Raw genomic sequence first — 14,843 nt, 5'->3', positions numbered from 1 at the left:
ATGAGCCATGAACCACCCAAGAGGCATGATTTGCCTCATACTGAATCCATGGCAGAGCAAATGCTGACAATGGGGTGGGGGGCTTCCGCTCTTCTTCACATTCTCTCTATTGTGTAACAGCTCCCCCTTCAGTGCATAGCACCTGCCTGGGATCCCTGCTGGCAGGGAACCCAAGGCCTCCGACTCCCAGCTACAGCTGAATTTCATGGTTTTCACTAGGTGTTTTTTTCATAGTTGGCTGAAATGTAGCAAATGTTTCTTTGTTCACTACATTTACTAATAGTGATCAACATCTTAAGGTTCTTTCATACACTGTCTTCTTTGGGATGGTTTGTGTAGGGTCCCTTGAGTATCAAAGAGCAGAAACCATTTTGAATAGGCATTACTCATCCGGCATAAAGGAAAAGGTGTTAAGAGATTCAGATTTATGTTTTAGAGAATAACTGCCTTCCATGGCTGTGCAGTGTATTTGGGTACGATCTGTGATGTGATGTGATGTGATGTGATGTGATGTGATGTGATGTGATGTGAATGCAGTTATCTCCCCATTGTTGAAAATATGTGAGGAGATGCTTTCAGGATTTGGGAGGTTGATCTAATTGACCTTTTAGGTACCTTCCAATCTGGAATTCTATGATTCCCTTGGGACAGTTATGTTGAATCCTGTGGTGCTAGCAGGCAGTGAGGGTGGGGTCAGTCCAGATTTGATTTTTCATCTGGAGAGAGGATAATTGTAATGCCAGAAAATAACCATTAGAGAGTGGGGATTGTGGGATTGTCCCAGATTATGGCACTTAGGAGAGGGGTGAAAGGGCAGTCACTTGACCAGAGCCTATAAGAAGGGGAATAGAGACTGACATGGAAGTTAGAAAAGGTCCTAAGCCCTCTTGGTTATAGACTTTGAGAGGAATCAAAGTTTTTCCTGCAGTAAGACATGCTTCCGGGTCTTTCCTGTTGCCTGAAATCTCTACCACTCTGAATAATATCTCTATTGAGCAATACCTCTAGGAGGCTGTCATCAAAATGAACAGGGGGTTCTCTGCAATAGTAGATCATGTAAATTTATCCATACCTGGCAATACCTTTGAACAATATTAGGCAATTCCTTCCCCTCTCAGGACCCCAGTGTCCCTGGGTGCTCGTGAGGTTGAGTAGCTCTTTTATAGATTTCATGAAAATTTCTACATAAATAATCATGTCATCTGAATTAAAAAAAATTTTAATTCATCCTTTCCAATCTGCTTGCCTTTATTCCTTTTTGCTTGCTTTTTTGCACTAGCTAGAACCTCCAGCGGAGTGTGAAATAAAAGTGATAAGCGTAGATACCTTGTCTTATTCCTGATCTTAGGGGAAAGCATTTAGTCTTCCACCATTAAGGATGATGGCAGCTGTAGGTATTTCATAGGTGACCTTTTCCATATTGAGAAAGTTTCCTCTATTCCTAGTTTGATGAGAGTTTTTATTAAGTGTTGAATTTTATGAAATTCCTTTTCTGCATTCGCTGAGATGATCATATGATTTTCTCGTAAATTGTTAAGTTGCTGCATCACCTTGACTGAATGATACAAATTTTGGACTCTATTTGGGCATGCAGTTAAACTATTTGCAAATTAGTGTAATCCTTTCAAAGCTTATTTTTTAAGCATTGTTATGATGGACCCATGGCAGCCTTGTCTCTTGGGCTTATTTAGCCCCATTACTAAGACAAGACTTTTCCAAGGACTCTACCCAGTATCCTATCATTGTCTGAGATCTCTCCGCCTTGACTGGTGGGAATGAGAACTTGCCCTGTGCAAGCTCTGAGAGTTCTGTAGTGACGTGCTTTCTGTCCATTCTTTCCCCTGCTTAGCATCCTGCACAGATCATTTCTCAGCCAAAGACTCCAAGTTCTGAAGTTCTCCAGCTCTTTCTACACAACAACCTCCTTTCACATATTCTACCCCACAAGTTCTAGCCACCTCTAGTCCCAAATTCTTGTTTTAGTTTCTTCACTATAGCAAAATGGCCAGGCTCTATTTGGGTCCCCCTCCCTGTGCTGCTGTGTGGGAACTACCCACCAGCAGTGAGCTGTAACAATCGTATGAACCTATTTGCTTCCTTTGTCTCAGGGGTCAAATCCTGTGCTGCCCATAGAGCGGTGCTGAGAGGTCATGGCACACATCTCGACTGTTGCTGTGTGTGGCGGGGCTGCAGTTCCTGGAGTGATGGCTCCTCGAGAGAGGAGGCAGACGCTTCACCCACTGCAGTTTGTTCACACTGTAACCATCCGTCTTCATGCCTGTCCTACAGCAGCTTCACTTGTTTTGCTATTTTGAGTAAAAAGCATTTTGCATTGGAATGCCACAGAGGGGGCCTTGGTGATAGAATTGGATCTCTTTCTGCTACTCTCTTAGCAGCATCAGTTATAACCACTGTAGCGCTTAGTTCTAATTTCTGAAAATGAAAGTATGGATAAGTGCCTAGCCTCCACTCCAATATGTTGTGAGGAATCAAGCAAATAATGCAGATGACAGCTCCACTGTTACAGCACCAAGTCAGCCCCGCACAGTGCTCCATCCAACCTGTATGGGTGGATCAGACTTCTGATCAGGCCTCACCTTCTTTCTACTCTTCCTGAGACTATCCTTCTTGTGGTTCGGTACTCTGTTCAGCCTGTTGTTCCAATCAAATGTCTCTAAAAATATCCCATCAGAGCCACCTGCAAATACTATTCTTCAGTGATGGCCACGCTGCTGTCCTAAAGTGGTTGTGTGTGTTAGGTATTTGGTGTTTGAAGCTGCTTCACCTTTAAAGTGCACAGTATAATATCACAATGCAGTGTGTCAGAATTTCTTGTACAACAGGCTAATATATCTTTTTCCCCCCTCAGGGCTACCTGGAGCCACCGGAATTCCAGGGGAAAAGGGAGACCCTGGTGAACTGGGCTTGACTGGAAATGAGGGCCCAGCAGGGCAGAAGGGTGAAAAGGGGGACAAAGGGGACGTGTCCAACGACGTGCTCCCTGCAGGTGAGAGGCTGCGCTCGGGCCCTCGCCCAGGGGGAATAGGCCCGAGACCTGTCTGGATTTCAATGCAAGGGCTGCTCTGGGTCTTCTCTCCTCATCTGCCTTATGAGGCCATCTGTTCTATGCTTTCAAAAAGGAGATGACTGTGCATGTTACCCCACTGTTGGCAAGACCAAATCTGGGATCTAAGCAGAAGTAGGCTAAATAATTCAGGTCTAAACATCATGGCTGGATTAAATTAGGATGAATGAAACTTCCTTTTTCCAAATATCCATTAAATCCAGCACAATCCAGAATAATACATGTCAGCAAGCGTGTTTCAGATACCCCAGAGAACAACTGACAGGAAGTGCAGACGTTTCCTTTGCAATAGAGATAGGGCCATCCCTCACGAGCCGCGGTTTGCCGACCACTGTCCTAAGCCTTTGACATAGAGAATGGGTGCAACCATGGATGCTGGTCTTCTTTTCCCAGTTTTCAGCCCAGATTAAAAGCAGATAATTGGTGTCTATGGGGGAGGTGCAGGAGGTGCAGGAAGCCACAGAAAGACAATCACCTGGTGGAAAAAGTAGGTGACAGTTGATGGTCATGGAAGAGGAGGAGGCAGAAGAATTTTAAAAGCACAGGACTTTGGAGACCATTTATATCATAAAAACATAACTATCCTATTAATGTATTCAGTAAACTTCTATTGAACATCAGAGAGCCTTATTTATGAATTGGACACTTTGCTAAGAGCTGAGACTATGAATGTGAAAATGAGCAAGATATGGCATCTGTCCTCAAGAAGCTAAGATGATAGACGTTCAGAATAATGACCCTAATCATTCATTTGCCCATCTGTCCACTGAAAATTAACTGAGCACCTGCTATTTGCCAGACACTGTGCTAAGACCAAAGCATCAAGGAAAGATCAAGTTATATTTAGCATGCTTTGTTTCATAAACGGGAGGGTGCTATGCAAAATGCATAAAATTTAAGAAGTGTTTTCACAGAGTAATATACATGAATATACTTTTAAAACTTAAGACCATGTTACACTTCAGTTATATGGGAAGTCTATACATCCAGAATACTGCATGGTCTCTATACTGCTGAACAAGTGAAGGGTGATGACACACCATGCTGAGTGGACCCCAATTCAGGAGCCCAGGCCAGAGCTGAGGGTGTCCTCTGGTCAGAGAGTAAAGGAGGTGTAGTAGGGTTGGATCATGCCTGCCCTGCCCTGGGCACAGACCTGCCTCTGGCCTCTTAAAGAGACTGACTTGGAAGAGGCAGCTAAAGAGACCTTAGAATGGGACTGGCCAGGTGAATGGAACCGAAGGGCTGAGCGGCCCGGCCTAATGGCACCTTTATGAGAGCTCCAGAACCAGCCCCTGCAGAGCGCTACACCCATATTGGCACCTGAGGCTAGAGGAATGGCTGCCTTCAAGTGTGTAGGGGCCCCAGTGACCTCAATCATTCTCAAGAGGCAGGGTCGGGAGTAGGAGATTGATTTGGAGATGAAACAGGCTCAGCAGGGTTGAGCTGCCTGCTCAAGGTCACAGAGCTGGACAGGAGCGCCTTATTTCTACCACACAGAGCAGTGCTTCTTGTGGTTGGCTGCATAGTAGGAAACTTAAAAAAAATATAGATGAATAAAAATAGTCACAGGGATATAAAGTACAGCATAGGGAATATAGTCAATAATATTTTAATAACTGTGGGTGGTGTCTGATGGGTCCTCAACTTATCAGGGTGATTATTTAGTAAGTTCCATACATCTAATACTCTGTTGTACTTCTGAAACTAATATGTCAACTGTAATTGAAAATTTTTTAAAATATATTTTTTTAAAAGTACAGATGACCCATCTTCCCCCAATTCTGATCTAATTGGTCTAGGAGGGAGCCCAAGATTAGAATTGTATTAAAGCTCCTTGCATGATCCTGATGAACAGTCAGGTTTGGGACCCACTGACATGGCCAGTGACAAAAGGATGAGCTTTGAAGTGAGACACCGCTGGGCCTGAGTTCCAGCCTATTCACGTGACCTCGGGCAAAGCACTGGACTTCCCTGAGACTGAAGTCGTTTAGAGTCTGCTTCATAGAGTGGTTGGGTGGAGCCATGAGGAGATTTATAAATTCTAGCTCAGTTCCTGGCTCACAGTGGGAGCTCAGCCTGGCTATGGGGGCTTCCTCGGCTCCATGTGGACAAGTGCATGAGCAGTCACCTGTGGCGAGCCCCTGGCAGGTACTCATTCTCTTTATCTTCTGTTTGAAACCCAACTCTGATTATGGCTCCTTAACCAATCTCCCCCCACCTTCTTTCTCTCTCTCTCCAGGTGCCAAAGGTGACCCAGGCCAACCAGGCCCTCCTGGCCCACCTGGGCCCCCAGGCCCTCCAGGTCCCCCAGGGCCCCCGGGAAACAGAAGATCCAAAGGCCCGCGGCAGCCAAACATGTTCAACGGCCAGTGCCCAGGTCACCAACCTTGCCCCGGGGAACCTGCCTCTTCCACTGCCGGTCCCAACTCGGGCTTCCTTCAGGCTTTGTGACTGGGTTTTTTAAACAGAGGGAGGAGATCTTATCCAAGGAGTTCCCCCCTTGTAACATGTTTGTGGGAGGCCTGAACAGTCTATCCTGGGGTGAGGAGTGGTGGCAAGTTTAGAATTGGGCCTCCCTCCCCTTTCCTCATCTCCCTCCCTTCGCTTGTCACTGGACTATTTCTCTTTCTGCCGAATGCACCATCCCTCTCCCCACAATAGTCTGGAAGGCTAAGCTGCTCACTCTTGGAGCTTGAAGGGCTTGGCTGATGCTGGAGGAGACGATGGGGAAGGTCAAACTGGTTAATCCCCACTGACACTACAACACTAGCGCTGCCACCATCAAGCTCTGAGTGCTAAGAGTGTGCCAGGCACGGTGCCAACTGCTAAGTTCATTTCATTCTCACAGCAGTCCTAGGACATCGGAATTGTTATTGTCACCAACTTACAGACACAAAACTGAAACACTCAGTAGTAAGTGGCAGAACTAGGATTCAAGCCCAGCCCTGTAGGGTTTGAATCCTGTACTTAACTGTAAGGCTCCCATCGGAGGTGGAAATTCACACTTTAAGACTAAGCAGATCAAGGGCGAGGAAGCCAAGAGGCCTTGTTCTGCGGCCATTTTGTGGTAGGTGTGGCCACAGGATTGACAGCTGCTTACAAACAAGATCCACACTAATGGAGAATCCTTGTAGGGCTAGGACTTCTTCCCCAAGGTGAGACCTGGGATCTGCCCACCTACTTAGCCACAGGGAGGCTCGAGTTGCTGCTGCTGCTTCAGTGGCAGACAGGAGGCCCTGCCTGGGGTGTCTGCCTCACTCACTGGATTGCACAGCCGCCTTCCTGAGCAGTCTGTAGTTCTCTCTGGTGAACTGCTTTTTCTGGAGGGTGTTTTGGGGCCATGCACTCTGTTATCAGAGTGGGCACATCTGCGCTTTCAAAGATGTCACACGTGATACCCCCGTTCTCCCCATAAATGGAGCCTGATTAGGATTCTCCCTGGAAGTTTGGTTCCATCACTGGCATTCAGCACCACCCTCTCCATTAGCATCAGCCCTTTGTTCAGCTTCCCTTGGAGAGTGAGCTGAATGGGACCTTTGAACTTCATCTGAGAGGAGGGGAGGTCTGACTTGAGCGTGTGGAACTCTGACTTGCCAAGGCTCCGCCAGGCAGTGACAGTGGTGCCCAGAGAAGCACTCCCGCGGCCTCGCTGCTGAGAGGCAGGCTAGGCCCCAGAGTTGGGAAGACTGAGTTGTGAAGGTTTCAGTGAGAGGCCATCGTCTCCCACTCCGCCCTCTAGAGCTGAGTCCTCAGCCGCCAGGCTTCCTGTGCCTGAACGTGGCCCTCTCCCCTGCTCCAGTTCCATTTCTCTCCCTTCCGCCCCAAGGCATCAGAAGCAGGTTGGTACTGAGGACCTAATGAGAGCCTTTTCTCCAGACGAAGAACAGGAGGGCCTCCCTGTCCCTTTCTTGTACAAAGCCCAGGCTCCTGAGGGGAACTGCATGTGGGGGAGTCAGCACCGACCAGGGACAAGGGGACTTCATCCAGCTGGCACGGAGCTTGGAGATCACGGAGGGCCCCGCCCCCTGGTGGCTGCTAAGGAAACCGCTCCAGGTTGCTCTGAGCTTCCTCACTGAGCACCCAGGAGCTGCTTTGAGTCTAGCAGCCACGGGGTGGTGTGAACCCATCAGAATGGCCTGGCCTTTCCCAGAAAGTCCCATTTGCCCCAACCTGCCCCAGACCGGGGCCCTCTCACTGAAACCTCCCATCTTCACAGTGGCATGTCCCTCCCCTTCTCCTGTCCTGCTTCTGTGCCCTGAGCCACCTCTTCACCGAAGGTCTGAGTTAAGCCCATTTGATACAGGAACAGTGACAGACTGAGGAGGGTGGATTCTAGCTCAGGCGTAGCCTCAAACCGAGTGTGAGTCAGGTGCCCATCAAGGACCTGAGAGTGGAGGCCTCTGAGCAGGGGCAGTGGTGAATGATGGTGAGGGGCTCAGACGGTCTGGGCCAGGCTGCCTCCTCTTCCTCTGTGATCCCTGCCCTGGGCGGTTCAGTCTCTCCTGAGGCTGCTGCCTCCCACCTCTCCATCGGCCCCCTGAGAGTGAAAACCCTCCCAGAAAGTTGCAATCTCGATAAGTAATCCTCCTGCCCCTGGAGGCCAGGAGAGAGTCAGTAAGCCTCTTCCCCAAGGATTGCTGAGGGCCGGACCACACTGGCTCAGGCCTCCGTTTCCCCTCTCATTGACATCTTGGGATGGTTCCATCTTAGCAGCTGAGGTCACAGAAAGCTTGCTGGGAACTCACCAATGAAGGGGGGAAATTTGGAAGTGTATGACTTGGTGGTGCTTAGAAGCAAGCAACCAGAACACTTGGTGGGCCTGTTGTAAGGGATGCCTATGGGCCTAGAGTCTGGACTTAGGCGGGGAGTGATGTGCTCACTGTGCTGACTGCACTTGCCCTGATCACTGTTGTTATTGTTTTAGGTGAGACATGTGCTGTCCCCAATGACGATACCTTGGTGGGAAAAGCCGATGAGAAAGTCAATGAACACCATTCCCCACAAGCGGGTACAGAAACAAAGCATCCTATTTCGAAATTCAGAAATTGGATGCCTTAAAGTCATAATTGGGAGGTGAGCAACTTTTTTCTCTCCTCCTTTGGTAGAATCCATGATCACTTCCATTGGAAACGCAACACAAGTGCTGAAGGTCACGGAGACATTTGGGACTTGGATACGAGAGTCTGCGAACAAGAGTGATGAGCGGGTCTGGGTGACGGAACATTTTTCAGGTACCTTCACGTGGCAGGTGATCTGTACCTGTGTTGTGTCTTCTATCTGCTGCCCGCCGGCAGGCTGGTCCTCTTTGTGTCTGTCTGAAATCCCTGCTATTTGGTGTAACAATGACTCTTTATTTTAGGAAACACAAATGAGTGGGCAGAATACTTTCCTCCTTTGAGGACACTGATGGCGAACCTTGCTATTCAGGTCACAGGGACATCATGAGCAGGGCACCCCCAGTGTAGCTTTAGGCAAAGTATCCAAACGAAACCATATAGTGTTATGACTGATGGCCTCAGAAAGCCCAAACACACAATGGGGATGAATGTCAGAGATGAAGGCTTCTGCACTGTCCACCTGTCTGAGGTTGGCTCTGCCCAGGGGAGAGCACTTTTGGTCATCGGTCTAAGGTGTCTGTTGGACAGAGCCCCCGGGAGAAGGTGAAGTGCCTCCTCCCAGAGACACTGCTCCTGCATGTGACCCTAGTCACGCTGCCTCAAAGGGATGTGGTCAAGAACTGCTGGTTATGGTAGCAGTGTCCTCATTCCAGAAGGGGTCTAGCCACGCTCACTGGTCAGAGCAATAGCTGAGATATGCGGCTTCATTTCATCCAGGCTAACTGTCTAGCCAGTGGCGACTGCCCAGATGACCAGCCGAGAAGCATTCTGGGCTCAAAAGGAAAGAGCAATAATGTGGATGAGCAGTAGCTGCTGTGGAGGGCAGGAGAAGGCAGGAAGGGACTGAACAACTGTTTCTGGGTTAGGCCTATGTCCGTGTGATAGGAAAGTTTATAAATAATCGAGAGCGGGTTGGGGAGGGGTGACAGTTTTCCTGGAGCAAAGCTGACTCTGTGGAGACTGCGTTCAAAAGACAAATCGGAATCTGTAGAAGAGAACTGGACTTTGAGTTTGGTCAGGTCACAGGGACATGACCAGGGCACCCCGAGTGTAGCTTATCCAATTTTAGGCAAAGTATCCAGAGGGAAACCATAGCATTGTGAGTTTGAGAGTCTGAGACTCTTCAAGCTGGACAAGGACCCTCCTTACGGGACACCTTGCTCCAATTCCCTCCATTTACCTCCCCCTCTTCCCCCACTAGACTCCTTCCCCAGCTGTGATTGTCAGGCCAAAGGGCAGGTAACAGCCTGTCCTGGGCTTCTCTCCTGCAGGCATCAGGGTGAAGGAGTTCAAAGACCAGCCCTCCCTGCTGAATGGCAGTTACTCGCTCATCCACCTCCCATATTATTTCCACGGCTGTGGGCATGCCGTTTACAACAACTCTCTCTACTACCACAAAGGAGGATCCAACACCATAGTGAGGTGAGTCATGTGGGCCCCGCAGCACGTTCTCCCACATCCCAGACAGCACCTACTATGTGCTTTAGTTACCTGATCCCATCACTTTGTGCCCTCATGGCCTGGCACACACTCAGAAGTCAGTCAGGACAGCGTGAGCCCCTGGCCCAGCCCCTGCCTGGGTCTGCATTCATTGCTGGTCTGGACACCGGGAGTAAGGTTGGAGCCCAAGAGAAGGAGGCCCGGAGTGGTCAGAGGGGCAGTTTTCTCATCCTCTGAGACAGGAAGCAGCCAGAACCCAGGGCTCCCTCTGGCAGGAAGTTGTCACACCCCGAAGTCGGTCCCTGCCAGGACCAGACAGGGACCAAAAGGCAGTCCTGCATTCCAGGCGTTCGGAGGAAGCTGAGGTGGGCAGCCAGGCCTCTCAAGTCCCCTCCTCTCTGGTTCTTTCCAAACTCCAGTATTTCTTCACGGGAATCACGTTTGTTAGGCTCAGAGCACATCCCCAGACTCACAGGCTGCACATTTCTTCTGCTGCTCAATGGCACCCTCTGGTGTTTTTCTTTTCTTGTAACCTAATGTCCGAACTTTCATTCCTGCAGGCGACTGAAATCATAAATTCCCTTTATGATTCAGTCTAGATTTGGAGCTGGTCACATCAGACAGCCTCCAGGAGCTGAGGGCATGGGACGCCACGCACAGCTCCCTCTGTCCAGTCACCCACCAGTCATGACATTGCTGCTTCTCTTCCAGCTGGTGACCTTCTTCTTAACTTAGCCTGCTGTGAACATTTTTTAAAATATATTTTTATTGATTTCAGAGAGGAAGGGAGAGAGATAGAAACATCTATGATGGGAGAGAATCATTGATCAACTCCCCTCCACCACCACCGCCACCACTGGGGAGCAATCCTGTAACCCAGGCATGTGCCCTGACTGGGAATCCAACCGTGACCTCCTGTTTCATAGGTCAATGCTCAACCACTGAGCCACGCCGGCAGGGCTGCTGTGAAATTTTTTACTTAAAATTTCAGCATGGGGTGGAAGAAGAACCTACATGTGCAGGTTTCCCAGTAAAACAGCCCCAAACTTGGAGTTGGCTCTGTGAGTTACTTGTATCCTGGGCCTGTCACTTCTCCTTTTTCACTTGCAAAATGAAAGGACTGAACTAGATCATCTTTGGAGCCCCCTGTAGCTCCAGGAACCTTCGAGAAGGCATTTCAGGAGGTCAGACAACACGAGAACTCTTGAGGTGAAGGACTTTTCCTGGGCTCACATGGCTGGGAGGTGGACACTTAGAGGTCGTCACCATCCTTCACACCCCACTGCTCATAGCGCCGGGATGGACCAGTAGGACGGGCATGACCTGGGAGCTTACTAGAAATGCAGAGGCTCAGGCCCCGCCCCAGTTTAATAGGGGAGCCTAGAAAACCACCCTTGTCGGAAAAAGTGGTGACTCATATCTACTTTTTTATACATTTCAGATTTGAATTTGGCAAAGAAACATCCCGAACTCTGAAGCTTGAAAATGCCTTGTATTTTGATCGAAAATACCTCTTTGCCAATTCCAAGACTTACTTCAAGTTAGCTGTGGATGAAAAGGGCCTTTGGATTATCTATGCTTCCAGTGTGGATGGTTCGAGCATTCTGGTAGCCCAGCTGGATGAGAGGACATTCTCTGTGGTGCAGCACATCAACACCACGTACCCCAAATCCAAGGCCGGCAACGCCTTCATTGCCCGAGGGATCCTCTATGTCACAGACACCAAAGACATGAGGATAACATTTGCCTTTGATTTGTTAGCAGGGAAACAGATCAATGTAAACTTTGATTTAAGAACTACTCAGTCTGTTCTTGCCATGTTATCATACAATATGAGAGACCAGCATTTATATTCGTGGGAAGATGGCCATTTAATGGTTTATCCTGTGCAGTTTTTGTCAGCTGCATTGAGCCAGTGATGCAATGCAGTCTGTTCCCCTCCGTAAACTTCCGATGTCCTCAGGCACCATTTCTATCCCAACAGAAAACTGTCTTTAAGGGGAACCAGGGACTTTGCTGTCATAACCTCATGACATGAGTCCTTATATAGTTGGTAAATGCCCTTTAAATTCAGGTTCTTTAGAGGAAAATAACAGATTGGAAACCAAATGGCTGAGATTTGGTGATTCCTCCACAAACCAGCTGGGCAAGTTACCTCTCCCTTCCATAGGTAATATGAGAGAGCTGGCTAACATGATGGGTAAGATTTTCTCTACGTGTAGGAAATTCAGTGTTTCTTGGCTATTGCTGCTCTACATCTTTTATATATTTCGATGTTGTTTTTGTTTGTTTGTTTTTAGCCACGTGCTGAGCAAATTGACCTCTGAGTTGATCAGCCCAATTGCTTGAGCAATGAATTCCTTAGTGCCAACTTATATTTGGCACCTTGAAGCTGCCCTGGCCCTTTAAGGCTGCTGAAGTAGCACATTACCCATAGTTTATTACCTTTCTCTGCATCTGCACCTGCCACCACAGCACCAGAACGGCCAGTATCCTCTGCTCCTGATCGCTGATCCAAGATTAGCAAAAGCAGCATAGCTACATGTGCGGGTTTCCCAGTAAAACAGCCACAGGCCCCTCCAGGTTCCTATCAGCTTCTGATCCTGCTGGTTGGCAGCAGTGGGTCATAAACTGAATCCTTGGGTCTCATGGGCTCCCACCACAGCTGTGTCTCTGCTGTCGGAGTACTAAATATTGTGCGGGCATTAACTGGCTACACTATGGGAAGCACTCCGCAGTTTTCAAAAGAGAAGCACCATTTGTGGTTAACTGGAACAGGGGCAGGCAAACTATGGCCCTTGGGCCAAAGCCATCCCCTCAACTGTGTTTGTAAATAAAGTTTTATTGTAACAGTTAGTTACATGCATTCTTATAATTAGTCTGTGGCTACTTTTGCTCTATAATGACGGAGTTGAGTCACTACAAGAAAGTTGAGTAGTGGCCACAAAGCCTAAAACATGGGCCATCTGGCCCTTGGCCCTCCTTTGATTTAGAATATAGAGAGAGCCTGTTTTTGGAAGGGCATATTCACCAGAGCTGTTTGTTATGTTTTGGTTTATTCCAGACCAAGAAGTGGTCATTTATATGGTTTGAGTTTTTGATAGAGGGGAAGGGTGAGGCCAGCATAAAACTAAGTGGCCTTCCAAAAAGCAGTAGTGAGCTGTCCCTTCTCTCATATCGTTTTATAGGATGTGCTCTGGTCCTCTTAAAAGAAGGAGAAAATCCAGTTTAACTTACTCCTAAACGCCCTTGAATACGTCTATTTCTGCCAGCTTCGTTTTTCACACATGCTTCAGCCAGGCCGGGCCACTGAGAGCAGAGAGGAATCTAGACAGGTACCAGGGTCCTGCAGCCAGGAGGGCACCTAAGGAAAATCTGATGTAGAGATTTTCCAGCAATTTGCCCTCATCAAATACATGTGTGTGTTTGGGGGAAAGCTTCTGCAGCTTTTTGACTGGGGCCAACTCCATCCTCATTGACTCTGAGCCCTGGTTTTATACCTTACTAATAGAAGCATTTTCATACTCGGGGTGTACAGATTTAAATTTTAAATCTCTCCACCCCTGAAAATACCCAGGCAGTTATGAGGGAATTTTTTGTTGTATTCTCAAAATAAGGGTTTCTACAATTCCCACCCTTTCCCCCCCCCCCACCACACACACACACTTATTAATTACATTGGTTGTGTTGTGTCATCACAGCTTTTAAAAATACTCTTTTCAGATTCATGTTTGTAGAAAAGTAAGTAGAGTTGCATGTTCAAGATCAATGTGTCTAATGAATGCCAGTCTGCTTTTAAAGTATTTAAATACGTGTGTTGCTGTTTCTGGACATAGGGGGCCTGGATATGAATATAACTTCATAGTAACAGCCATGTTAGTAATAATAGTAATTAATCGTATGTGTGGTAGCAACCAAAATGGTTAGTTATTAAACTAGCATATATTCCGTTTAGGAAAAAGTTTTAGAAACCCCAGTCTTGCTTGATATCTGAGCTATCTTGGTTCCCTTAATTGTGGGTAAGAAATTATATATTCACTACCAGAGAAGGTTGTACTGGAATGTGTGTTTTGTTTTTGCTATGGCAGAGTAATATGAGGACAGCTGAGTTTGATCAAGGTCTAATGGGTAATTTTATATGGTTGAAAGTTTGTTTTTACAGAGGGAAAAGAATAAAGATTTGACTCATTCTTTTCTGCAAGCAGCACTTGATTAAAGACAAAAAGGTGTGGGCTCACTGCTAAAATAGAATGTACAACCAAATGCTTTTAAGTCAAGATATCATTTTGGCAGTTTCCATTCTCACTCATTACCAAGTTGCTTTAAAGCACTTTCCAAATATCTGCTCTTCTGATGTCAGAATCAAACCAGATAATTCTCTAGTTCCTCTTTAATCTATAGTAGATAGCTTCCCACCGGAAAGTAAATAAAACCACCCGTCCCGACCTCAGAGGTAGGTTGGACCCTATTTCAAAGCATTTTCTTTCCACTGATAACGTGCCCTCTTGAAGCCACGCAGGTGGTTACAGTCTCAGCGTATCGCGCAGCACAGGTGTTATGACAGAGAAAGAGTTCTGGCGTGAATGTTTTAAGATGAGGAGTTCTGATCGTAGGCATTTTGACAATCTTATTCCCCTCAAGGTCGCAAGGTGAAAAGTCAAGTGAGAGACCACAGTTCCTCAGGAGCCAGGTGTCATTTTCCAGCTGCACATTCTGGCCTGTTTGATGCTGAAGCATCTGAAGGAGAAGTGTGTGATAGGGCTTTTCCCTTTTCATCCAGCTGCTGTGACCTTGGGGATCATGTTATTAAAAGCCACGATTTCCCATCTGTAACCACAGATTCTGAATAATTCTGAACAACAAAAGAATAACTGGGACTGTCTCTTTTTTTGTTGTAATTTATTTAACTTCAATCTACCTAGTCAATAAAATAATCACTGCTGAACACAACCACATATTGGAACAAGTGTATTTTATTTTGACCTCTTGCTAATTTAGATGCAACATTTAAAAGAAAAAACAACCCAAAACACTATTGTGGTGGAATTTTATTGGGTTGTTCCTATGTCAAAACTTCTGCAATTTACTAGCTCCTCCAAATACTGAAAACTCACTGAAATGGACTGTTTTCTCTATAGAAAGACATCATAACTAGAACTAGATATACACAGCCGTAAATGCAATGGAGATTTGCTCAT

General features: G+C 47.2%; 1 protein-coding gene across 1 annotated transcript in view; it reads left to right on the top strand.

The window, feature by feature from the left end:
• The window catches only part of GLDN (gliomedin), a 62,975-nt gene extending 48,376 nt beyond the window's left edge, over positions 1-14,599 (top strand). The window contains exons 5-10 of the mRNA XM_080672801.1: positions 2,870-3,007; positions 5,328-5,465; positions 8,013-8,096; positions 8,194-8,319; positions 9,477-9,627; positions 11,087-14,599. Of these exons, the coding sequence (XP_080528927.1) occupies positions 2,870-3,007; positions 5,328-5,465; positions 8,013-8,096; positions 8,194-8,319; positions 9,477-9,627; positions 11,087-11,564 (1,115 nt within the window). The 3' untranslated portion in view covers positions 11,565-14,599. The remainder of the gene's footprint in view (positions 1-2,869; positions 3,008-5,327; positions 5,466-8,012; positions 8,097-8,193; positions 8,320-9,476; positions 9,628-11,086) is intronic.
• The last annotated feature ends 244 nt before the right edge of the window (positions 14,600-14,843 follow it).

This window comes from Plecotus auritus (genome assembly GCF_963455305.1).
Source record: "Plecotus auritus genome assembly, chromosome: 1".
Classification (NCBI taxonomy): domain Eukaryota; kingdom Metazoa; phylum Chordata; class Mammalia; order Chiroptera; family Vespertilionidae; genus Plecotus; species Plecotus auritus.
This window is presented reverse-complemented; position numbering and strand designations above follow the sequence as displayed.